Source organism: Mastigoproctus giganteus, chromosome 7 (assembly GCF_048544385.1).
Source record: "Mastigoproctus giganteus isolate SK-2022 chromosome 7, ASM4854438v1, whole genome shotgun sequence".
Taxonomy (NCBI): Eukaryota; Metazoa; Arthropoda; class Arachnida; order Uropygi; family Thelyphonidae; genus Mastigoproctus; species Mastigoproctus giganteus.
Genome location: NC_143581.1, coordinates 8,385,912 through 8,398,537, shown reverse-complemented (window position 1 = coordinate 8,398,537; position 12,626 = coordinate 8,385,912). Strand labels below are relative to the sequence as shown.

Genomic DNA, 12,626 nt, shown 5'->3' with positions numbered 1-12,626 from the left:
GTTATCCTCTTTCAATATTAGCTTCAATATATTTATTTTTTTGCATGCAAATAACTGACACCTAGCAAAACAGAAATGTTTGCATTAATATTTCAAATAATTATAATATTAAAAATTAAGAAGCAGAAATTTCCAAATCACCTTGGCTGCTTCAGGTCCCGTAAGAGCTACGATTCTCCTGATACCTTTGGCAATGGCTTCCTCACTAGCTATGACAAAGTGTTCAATGTGACCACTTCGTTTCAAGTGACTAAAAAAAATTTCTATATCAGAATCTCACCCGTAATTCACAATATTAAAATTAATACTAATGTTATCTATAAAATTATAGAGAACATTAGTAACTTAGCATTAAGGTTTGGAGTCATAACCCACATATTTGTGAGTTATTACTCAAAACAAATAACACCATAATTCCAAACTAAATGGTTTAATTGGGCAAAGCAAATACATTACCTTTTACAGATTTCATAATACACAGAAAATCTTGAACAATACATCTTGTGAAATGCCATGTCATATTTCTTTGGTATCTTACTGAAAGACACTTTAATAAATTCCGCACCACAGAAAAATAAAATAATGCAGTAAACATTCACGTAACACAGAGTACAACATATAGTGTTTTGCACAGTCCACATTTTATGCAACACATTTTAGCACAACTAATAGCCAATTCATTAAACATCAAGTGTTAGCAGCTAATTCATTAATGAAAATAAATAGAGATTCACAGAATTATTTTAAGATTCTGAACACAGAAGCTGTAATTTTACTATTTTTATTTTGCCAAAGTAACAGTGAGAAACAGAACAGCGAAGGTCAAGGAAGATGGAGTCTATTGTAATCCAGACATTTGTCAAGTATGTATCATTCTTGATATAAAGTGCTACTTAAAGGTTTGCACAATCTTAAAAAAAAAAAAAAAAAAAAAAAAGACAGAGAAACTTCTAACAATTATTTATGGTGCTACATCTTTGACATCTTTAATAAGTCCCACTGTGAGTAACACCCTTATCCAGCAATTCTGTTGCTAATAATAGTGCTCCTGGAACCTCCATTTCATTATTCTTCTTTTACTGGTCTGTGTTTTGTTGGATCTACAAAATATAAATCTAAGTCCTTTTGAGTTTAAATTTTAGTCTTACAAATAAAAGAAATCATAGGGAATTGGCTCTGGGGGGTATAGAGGATCGCAGACCAGGGCTTGTTCTTGGTCAGAAATCATTGCATAGAGAAGGCAGTTTAAATGAGTATTTGCTCATTTCATTTATTAAAACATAGCAACTAATTCCTACTTTGCTCTTATCTCTGGATATTTTAGCCTATGGCCTCTCATAAACATTGTGAGATCCCCTAGTAAAAGTGTTACTTAATGTTTTGACCCTGTAGAACTTGTTCTTTCAAATCTGCCATCTTAATAAAACACAATAATCATAAAGAATGCTAAACATACTCTTATTTGGGAGTATGGCATTAAAATTTCTGGGAAACATTAATGCTGTTACCTGTATAAGTGAAATTTACCCAATAATCAACTGATTTAAGGACCCATAATCAATAATTAATTTCAATAAATATACTAACACAGCACAATTATAAGAATCTGCCACTTACGTTCCACCACAGAATTCTACAGATGTAACTGATCCTCCAGGTCCAGATGGATCTGCCACCAAAACATCAACAGGAATGCCAACAGACACTACTCGGACAGGATCAGGATATGTCTGCACAAAGATTATATCTTAAACATAGTGATAGCTAAATACTTCTAATATTTTACATAAATTGCACAATCCTGTTAACCATCAATGCAAGCATTCACTTCATTAAATACCTTTATTCAGTTGATAACATTTACATTTTGCTTTAATAAAATGAAAGACCCTTGTTTAAGGGTGAAAGCCCAATTTTCTATTGGGAGAACTACTTCTCCCAATTCTCAAAAGAAAGCTTTCAAAAGCTTTCTTCTTTGAATATTAACAAGATTCAAAATTCAAAGAAGAGAGCTTTTGAAAGCTTTGTGCCTGTACAAAGTTAATACTGGGTTGGCATTCAGAGTGGGCAGACATCCCCTTATCAATATAGTGCATGGCAAAACAAGCAAATTAAATCTGCAGTACGAGATTCAAAATGGCATCTAGTCATAAAATTTAAAAATAAATCTTTTAAAAATTCTGTGCTCACTGTTAAGATAATTATTCAACACTGTGCTCACTGATAAGATAAATATTCAACATTTGCTTATTTGTAACAATAGACTTAAGAAACCCAAATTCACCTAAAAATACCTATTTTTTTACTGAGAAGGCACTAATCTCTCAGGTGCAATATAACTGTCACAATTTTCCCACCCTCTGAAGAGATGGTAACGATGCAAACAACAGTGGTAAGGGTAGTGCAACTTCATTACAAACCAAATGCAAATATATTTCTGGGCAGAGAAGTGTTTCTTATTCACAACTGCAATACCCAAGCAACTTATACAATGCCTTCTCAGTAGGTAAATGTGGTTTACGTTGATATCGTTTCTTTGGCATCCTTAAGCTTCTGGCCACATAAGTAATGGCATACAGCTAAAAGAAACTACTCGTATGGACTCAGAGACCTTATGTTATCCTCAAAGAAAACCATGCACTTTTATTTTACACCAAGAACGTATGAAGTATTAGTCCAAGGCCATCTACCTATACACAAGATGTCCTGCAGTAGCACACATGACTAGCAGTATGCCCACTGCAAGGTCAAAGGTATACACCACCACTACAAAAAATGCACATTACATTGTTAATGCTTATAAATCTGGGATAAACCTTAAGTAGTTAAAGTGAACTCACCTGACTATATCAAGCATAAAAATATATTTACTTATTTAACCAGCACTGCACATGCCATCCAGAAACCAGTAAATTCCAAAGTGAACTGTTACCTGCTAATGTTATCTCTGTTAAATGATAAAATATTCTATATAAAAGAGGTCTAGAGAAGACCATAACTGTTTGGTGTTTAGGCTGGAATGTATTCTTAAATATAAATATAAATACGTATATCCACTAAAAATTTTAATACACATTTAATTACAAATGGTTTGCAGCTTTCAAGGCTAAACGGGCCTCTTTGTCAGCAAATACTAACAGAATGGAGACGTTAGAGACAAAATTTTAAAGGATACAACTGTGTGCGCAATGAGACGTGCGTGGGCATGAGTCTGACCATTCAACCACTAGATTGGTGTTCATTGTTGCTGCATGGATATGTGTGTGTGGTTATGCTTCCAGTGCTTATCTAGTCTCATTCCCTTGCTGCAGTTCATAGTTCTTGAATTACATGATATATTACGTGAGTCTAGCAAGAAGCAAAAGTGTCCGGACTGGTCAATCACTTCGAAGTCACGCTTGGGATTAAGGTCATGGTGGGTCGACCAGAAATGTTCCGCGATTGCGGATTGGTCAGTCTCAGCAAGGCAAATCAATCTGTCGTGCTCTGTAAGGCAGTCTTGAAGACATCTCGAGGTCTCCCCTATGTAGCAGCTGTTACAATCTTTGCATGTTATGCAGTATACTACACTTCTTGGGACAGAGAGGGGCGACTGGGGTCTTCACGCTGGAAACCAGAGAATGCAAGTTTCTACCAGGTAGCTGCACGCATTTTATGTTGTATTCTTGAAGGATTTTTGAAATCTGGTCCGACATGCCCGGATAGTAGGGAATGTAGGCAGTAGGTACATTGTCATGAGTTGATGGCAGTCTCGGGTGGATCGCGAGCTCCTGCGCTTGCAATAAGCACTTGCCCAAAATGTGGGATGGATAGTCACAATTGACCAAGTCTGTCCTCACTCTGGAAATCTCGTTGCTCCTAGCTTCATCTGTGCTGGAGTGGCTCCAAGCGCGGGAGAACAGGATGAGGGCGATGCTGTTGAGATGGCTTAGGGTATGGCCAGATCTGTAGTTGGTGAACTGACCGCACCACATTGGCTTGCAGTATACTGAGGTTTCCAGGTGTGGGCCCACGGGTTTTACCAGGATACCCAAGAATAAAAGGGATCCATCCACTTCTAACTCTAAAGTGAACTGGATGAACACTGACAAGGAATTGAGGTACTACAGTAATGTTGTTTCAGAACCACATGGGATGATGGTGAAGATGTCATGACGTATCTGCAGCATGCTGTAATAGGTACAGGTGGGTTCAGGAATATCTATTCTTCCAATTCTTCCATGGCAATGTTGGCCATGACAGAACTAACAGGAAAGCCCATGGCAGTGCCATGCACCTGCTTGTATAAGGAATCGTCAAAGGTAATGACGCTGCCTGACAAACACAGGTTGAGGGCGGTACAGATGCCATGAGTGGACAGTGATGTTCTGCTTGGTAGGTTTGGGTCATTCTCTAGAAACCTCTTGGTGCAGCTTAAGGCCTGTTGGACAGGAATCGATGTAAACAGGGACACTACATTGAATGATGCCATAAACTCGTTGTCAGAGATTGAGAGCTCATTAATAAGGTGAACGAACTCTCCACTGTTAGTGACAGTGTGGATGGTATTTCCTACAAGAGGTGTGAGGAGTCATGCAATATATTTGGATAGTTCATATGTAGGCGCACTGCAGCAGGACACAATGGGTCGGAGCGGAACGCCTGGCTTATGAATCTTAGGCAGGCCATAAAACTGAGGTAGTTGGCAGCCTGTGGCATGAAGAAGTCACTGAGTTGAAGCAGAAATTTTTTTCGCTTTAAATCATGCATAGATGAATTTGTTTACGTCTGACTCCAGGCGTCCCAAGACTTTGATAAGCAGATCTGTCACAGGTTCATAGATGTTGGGGTCTTCTAGGATGAGGGCTTTCTCTAGATAGGCCGACTGGTCCAATACGACAGTGCGACATCCCTTGTCAGCAGGAAGCATGATGATGGTGTTGTCTATTCTTATGGAGGAAAGAGCGGCGTGATGTCGGTGATTAAGGTTGGAGTGGGTGGGCCGTGTGCACCATCGCAGTGCTTCCCAAGGCCGCCATCAACTTGCGACAATGTACCTACCGCCTACATTCCCTACTATAAGGGCATGTCGGGCCAGGTTTCAAAAATCCTTCGAGAATACAACATAAAATGCATGCAGCTACCTGGTAGAAACTTGCATTCTCTGGTTTCCAACGTGAATACTCCGGTCGCACCTCTCTTGCGCAGCAGTATAGTACACCGCATAACCTGCAAAGATTGTAACAGCTGCTACATAGGGGAGACCTCAAGATGCCTGCAAGACCGCCTTGAAGAGCACAACAGATCGATTCGCCTTGCTGAGTCTGACCAATCCACAATCACAGAACACTAGATAGCGTTAGTTGAACTTCGTTAGCAGTTAAATTGTACGTTTAAATAAATACATATAACGACTTAGATTACAAACGTAATATAATTAATTTTATTTAACATAATTAATTATACATATAACCACTTAGGTTACGTAACATAAATAATTAGTAAAAACAAATAATTAATACATAACTTGATACGAAAGTTATATAAAGGGATTTCGCAGATAACACTCGTTACTGAAACGTAAATATTCCGTAGATAACACTCGTTACTGAAACATAAATATAGCGTTATAACTGTGTTTGGATACAAGTTTAGGATTTAATTTTGTACAGAAATTGAAATTTTATTGAAAGTAAATCTAAATCATGACTCAAACCAGAGCAGCAAAGCAAAGGGCTCAAGCTAATGGGAATGCTGTGGCCCAGGGGAGAACTGAGGGGGGCAGTTGTCCTCTGAATCACAGCCTTGTAAGATGCACTATTTGCTTGATGTTTGCGGAGCAGTCAAGTATGGGACATGATACTGCCATGGGGGATGTCTTTGTGTGTGTGCGATGCAAGGAGTGTAAGGAGATAAGGCGACAACTCAGCGTTGTTATGGGCCTATATGAGAGCTTGAAGGATAGGGTGGATGCCCTCGAAGGATTACAAGTGAGGGGCCCATCAAGCTCTCAGCTGCCCACACCAATGCCAGAGCTTGCACTTGGTCATCACGGAACACAGCGGCAACCCCCAAGGCAGAATGCGCTGGTCCCAAAGGAACTAGTAGTTGTTGGTGACTCTATTGTCAGGGAAACGGGAAACATGCTTTGTAAAAAGGATAGGTGGAATAGGACCAGGGTATGTCTGCCAGGGGCAAAAGTTGATGACGTTGTAGAGCGGATATCATCTTTTAAGGGCACAAAAGGTGATATAGTTGTACACGTTGGCACTAATGACATTAAGAGTAGGAGACCGGCGGAATTACTTGACAAGTACAGGTCACTGATGAAAAAAAGCCGTGAATTAGGGTTGAAATTGAAAGTGTCTGCAATTCTGCCCAGACACGATAGGAGGGAGTATATGATGAGAGCCCTGTCAATCAATTCGGCCCTGGAAAGATTGTGCAGGGCTCAAGGGGTAGAATTTTTTTCAGCCTGGTCTGTACTTGTTAACAGGAGAGACTGCTTCTACAGGGATGGGATACACTTAAATAGAAAGGGTGCAAGAATGTTTGCTGATGCTATCGAGGCAATGTTAGGTGGGTCGGAAAACTGCTAGATTGGGGGATACAAGGACTAATAGATTAACAGTAGCCACTGGCAGAGGTGAAAGTGATTCTTGCACTGCTTCTACTGGAATGAGCCGCAGCCTGGAAAATAAGATGCAGGATATTTCAGAGACTGCTGGGAATCATTGGGGTACAAGTAAACACATGGGTTGTGTTAGGGTAGCTAAGAAAAAGAACAGGTGCATGTATACTTGTGTGTACACCAATGCTAGGAGTTTAGTAAATAAATTTGATGAATTTGAGGTATTGCTCAAAACATCAAAGGCAGATATTGTGGGGATTTCAGAGACGTGGTGTCACACAGATATAAGAAATGCAGAACTGGAATTTGGGGAGTACAATGTCTACAGAAAGGATAGACAGGATAGGAAGGGAGGAGGGGTTATGCTATTAGTTAAAAAACACATAAAATCCAAGGAAGTGAAGCCAGTCGACATCGCTGGACAGTGCAGTGTCGAGTCAGTTTGGTGTGACATAAGCATTGGGAGATCAAAATTGAGAGTAGGAGTGTGCTATAGGCCTAATGACTCTGATGAGTATAATAAGAAACTGTTCGGAGAAATAGAGTGGGCCAGTAAATCAGAGAGTCTTATAATGGGGGATTTTAATTTCCCAGATATTGACTGGAATTTGGGGGCTGGTCACTCACACAGTAGCAAGGCTTTTGTGGATTTATTGGATGATTGTTTTCTACATCAGCATGTTCGGGAGGCAACTAGAGAGAGTAATACTCTTGATTTGATTATCAGTAGTGATTCTTCATGCATTAAGAATCTGCAGATAAATGAACCACTTGGTGGCAGTGATCACAGTGTGCTGAAGTGGGAGTTACTCAAAGAGGTAACTACCATTAGGGGTAAAGGGAAGGGGTATTGCTTTCGTAAAGGCGACTACAATGGACTGAGACAGTATTTAAATTCTATACAGTGGGATCAACTGATGATATTGCCAACAGCAAATTCAAAATGGGAAGCATTCAAAGAACTTATCGTGGAAGCTACTAGGCTTTACATACCAACTAAGAAATATTGTTCAAGGTTTAGGCCTAAATGGTTGTCAGATGAACTAATGAGGCATATGGCAGAGAAGAAAAATGCATGGGATACATACAAATTAACACGTGACACGGACACCTATGATAGATACAAGTTGATCTGTAACCAAGTTACAAAGGAGGTTAGGCAGGCGAAGGCAGATTACGAGAGATCCTTGGCAAGGGATGCGAAGAAAAACAGCAAAGAGTTCTTTACTTATGTAAACTCGAGAAGGAAGGGGATGAATCAGATTGGTCCACTTGAGATCGATGGGTCAACTGTTGATGACCCTGCTCGGGTAGCTAACAAACTAAATGAATATTTTGCATCGACATTCACACATGAGGAGTTATTCAGCGAGGGGAATGCCAGAGGTGTATTCAACTCTAGCAGTAAGCTAGAGAATCTTGTAATAACTGAGAGCAAAGTGGAGGAGAAATTGTTGAAGATAAACACAAGAAAGGCACCTGGGGTGGATGGGATCTATCCAGTTATATTAAAGGAGGCAGCAAAGGAGGTAAGCAAACCCTTAGCCATAATTATGAGAGCTTCCTTGGACTCAGGGGAGGTACCCATTGACTGGAGATGTGCAAATGTGACCCCAATTCACAAAGGGGGATCAAAGGCTGACACAAGTAATTATAGACCTGTGAGTTTAACTTCTGTTCCCGGAAAATTAATGGAGGCACTGGTGAAAGAAGCACTGCAGGATCATCTAGACAAGACTTCATTTATAGCTAGGACACAGCATGGTTTTGTTAAGGGGAAGTCTTGCCTGACCAATTTGATTGGATACTATGATGCAGTCACAAAAGAACTGGATGCAGGGAATAACTTTGATATTATATACTTGGATCTTAGAAAGGCTTTTGATACTGTTGCACATGGAAGACTGCTGCACAAATTGGAGCAGTGTGGCATTGGAGGCAAGTTGCTGCTATGGATAAAGGGGTGGTTGAGGGGGAGAAGACAGAGAGTGGTAATCAATGGACACTGCTCATCGTGGACTAATGTTATTAGTGGAGTCCCTCAGGGTTCAGTATTGGGGCCTTTATTGTTTTCTGTATTTATAAATGATATTGATGATGGTATATCAGGCTTAATGTCCAAGTTTGCAGACGATACGAAGGTTGGCAGGGTTGTCAAGGACACTACTGACACTATGCTGCTGCAACAGGATTTGGAAAGGTTGAGCAGATGGGCTTCGAGGTGGCAAATGAAGTTTAACATTGACAAATGTAAAGTACTACATATGGGAAACAGCAACCCCAGAGCAACGTATCAACTCTGTGGTACTACACTGACAGTGGTAGAGAATGAAAGGGACCTGGGGGTGGTGGTGCAGGCAGATATGAAGTTCTCTGAGCAGTGCAGACGAGCTGCAAGAGTAGCTCATGGTGTATTGTCAATGATATATAGGAATTTTTCTAGCAGGGATAAGGAGGTGATTATTCCCTTGTATAAGGCAATGGTCAGGCCACACCTAGAGTACTGTATACAGGCCTGGAGGCCTCATTTCAGGAAGGATGTAGAGCTGCTGGAACGAGTACAGAGAAGGGCAACTAGATTGGTGAATGGGACAAAGGGGTTCTCTTACGAAGAAAGGCTTAAGTTTTGCAAATTACAGTGTCTGGAAACTAGGCACCAGCGGGGTGATCTGATAGAGGTGTACAAAGCCATGAATGGTTTGAGCATGCTCAATGCTGATGGGATTCTTCCTCTAGCTCAGAAAAATCACCTGAGAGGGCATAAATTCAAATTGAGGAAAGACAGGTGTAGGATAGATGTGCGGAAATTTGCCTTTAGCCAGCGGGTGGTTGGTGGGTGGAACAGACTTCCATCCCTTGTCGTGGAAGTTGATAGCCTAAATAAGTTTAAGGCTCAGCTGGACAGGTATTTCGAACGAACAGAGGGGTGAAGTGGAAGTGGTTATTTTTATTTATTTATGTTACTTTTTTTTTTTTTTTTTTTTTTTTGGCTGATGCTGCATAAGCTTGCTTTCTTGCATCAAATGCCTCTACTAATGCTAAATGCTAATGCCAACTTCTTGTCGACCCACCATGTCTGACCTTAATCCCAAGCACGACTACAAAGTGATTGACCAGTCCTGACACTTTCGCCACCGCCTCTGGCTAGAGTCACTTAATATATCATATAATTCAAGAACTATTAACCGCAGCAAGTGAGTGAATGAGACTACGCCCTATCTTGGAGGCAACTGTTTTGAGACTATGGAAGCATAACCACAGATGTCCATGCAGCAACAACAAACACCAATCTAGTGGTTGAATGGTCAAGCTCATGCCCACGCACGCCTCATTGCGCGCACAACTGTATCCTCTAAAATTTTGTCTCTAACATCTCCATTTTGTTAGTATTTGCTGACGTGGCCCGTTTAACCTTGAAAGCTGCAAACCATTTGTAATTAAATGTGTATTAAAATTTTTAGTGGATATAAATATAAATATTTATATTTAAGCAATGAATCCCAGTACTACAGCCCCATTTATTCTCAGATATGTTCTTTGTGGCAACTTGAACTGCAAGAGAAATACACCCCTACATTGGACTGCTGGTAGGAACCAAACCCCCAAGCAGTAACCAATGAAGGTTTGACATATATTATGACATTCAAAGCACAATGTTCAATTTTATATACTCTTGTTAAAGAGATTTCAAAGTCATCAGCACAAAGAACACTATAAACAGGATCTCCCACTTCACAGGATTTATTTTGGGACCAGAAGAAAAGAGTGCTAAGTGTGGGATAGTGCTATAAGCAGGAGCATTATAATAGGAATTTGAAATAGGAGCTGGAAAGATAAATCATTTATCTAATGATTTATCTTTCCAGCTGAACTCCCTATTTTCTTCTTTCATTATATATATATATATATATATATATATTTTTTTTTTTATGAAAACCCCAAACACGAAAGGTATCAAAACCTTTCGTGTTTGGTATTACTTAGTACTGTGCATGGGTTGAAGGAGAAGTATGGGGGGAGGGGAATGACGGAAACTTTGCTCTAGAGACTAAACATGGGTTTCACCACTTCAAACCTCCAATAAGCAAAGTGTTTCACCAGTTGATGAAAATCATCTACCACCTAAATACTAATGATTAAACTACATATGGCTAAATAGTATTGGCTATTTCCTAATATTATTTTTCATCATGTACTTTGATAATGGCACATCATACAAATCAACACAAACCATAAAATGCAAGTTATTGTCAGAACTGAGTGGCAGTTCTGGCAATAATGTGTGCCAAGCACATTTAGCTGTCTTCCTTCCCAGTTGGCTATGGTTTTTGTTTGCTTCAAATCAAGAGTTCTGTGTTTGCAAAGCAATGCTTTTTATGGATTTCATTCATGTTTTTAAACTAATTTAGTTTTCGTGAAATTAAGTTTTCCTCAAATCTCTTCATTGTTAAAAAAGATATCAATATGTGAAACTAGCTCAAGGACTCAAAGTTTGAATAGCATAGAGCTTAATGAGCGGTACTCACCTTAGATAATCTGCTACGTTACGTGGAGTTAGGATGGGAGAATAATTTGAGGCTTAAGGTAGTTTAAAATAATTTAGAATAAGTTAAAATTGTGATGCTTGTATGAACACGGAATTAAAATAAGCTCACGGAAGTAGAAGTGCACAACTTCATCCCTAGTTGTCATTGAAGAATTAATTTAAACTTTAAAAATATGAGACTGGTGAAGCCAAAAGTCATGAACGACCGACTTTCGTATTAACGTCATCAGTTGGCAATACTAAAAAGGGAAAGACCTGGTCTAGAATCTCACACACTAAGATTCCCACATGTCACAAAGTGCATCAAACTCTGCTAAAATGAGGTCAAATCTGTTAACTGATTGTAATAATCACAACAATTTGATTGGATACTACGATGTGGTTACAAAAGAACTGGATGCAAAAAAATAATTTGATATCATATATGTGGATTTCAGGAAAGCTTTTGACACTGTTGCGCAAGGAAGACTACTGTACAAAATGGAGCAGTATGGTATTAAGTGTAAGTTGGTACAATGGATAAAAGGGTGGTTGAGTGGGAGAAGACAGAGAGTTGTAATCAATGGACGCTGCTCTTCGTGGACTAATGTTATTAGTGGAGTCCCCAGGGTTCAGTGTTGGGTCCACTGTTGTTTTGTATATTTATCAATGATATTGATGAAGGTCATCATCATCATCATCATCATCAGCCATTTTCAATCCACTGCAGGATGAAGGCCTCTCCAGCAACTTTCCAGTTCCTTCTGTTTTGAGCACTGGACATCCATTTACTACCCACAAACTCATGAATATCATCTATCCATCTCCGCCTTTGTCTTCCAGGTTTTCTTCTAGCTCCTCTTGGGTACCATTCTGTTATTTTCTTAGTCCATCTGTCATCATGTCTTCGAGCTATGTGTCCTGCCCAAGACCATTTTAGTTCTTTAGTTTTGATAAGAATGTCCTTTACTTGAGTTTGTTGCCTAATCCATGTGTTTCTCTTCTTATCTAACAGTCTGATTCCCAATATGATTCGTTCCATTCTTCGCTGTGTAGTTCTCAGCTTCTCTTCCATTCTTTTGGTGAGTGCCCAAGTTTCACTTCCATAAGTCATGGTGGGGAGTATACATTGGTTCATTATTTTACGTTTCAGACAAACTGGGATATTGCTCTTCAGTATGTGACTATATTTCCTGAATGCTATCCATCCAAAATTTATTCTTCTCTTGACTTCCAGCCATTTATCATTATTACAGCTAATAACTTGTCCCAGATAAGTATATGACTCCACCTTTTCAATTACTGCTCCTTCAATCATTATTTCCCTTTCTGTGGCATACTTGTTCATCATTACTTTTGTTTTAGCCATATTCATCTTTAGTCCAAAATCCTTACTAGCTGTGCATAACTGATTAAGATTTTCCTCTAATTCTTTGGGATCATGGCTTATGACCACAATGTCGTCTGCAAATCGTAAATGGTTTAGGTACT

The 12,626-nt window shown here is 39.5% G+C and overlaps 1 protein-coding gene across 3 annotated transcripts in view; it reads right to left on the bottom strand.

Annotated features, from left to right (window-relative positions):
- The window catches only part of AlaRS (alanine--tRNA ligase, cytoplasmic), a 144,279-nt gene that overhangs the window by 25,948 nt on the left and 105,705 nt on the right, over positions 1-12,626 (bottom strand). For all 3 annotated transcript variants that reach the window (XM_090377519.1, XM_090377521.1, XM_090377520.1), the window contains exons 17-18: positions 1,618-1,730; positions 142-250 (exon numbers count right to left, since the gene is read on the bottom strand). In XM_090377519.1, coding sequence (XP_090233645.1) covers positions 142-250; positions 1,618-1,730 — 222 coding nt within the window. The remainder of the gene's footprint in view (positions 1-141; positions 251-1,617; positions 1,731-12,626) is intronic.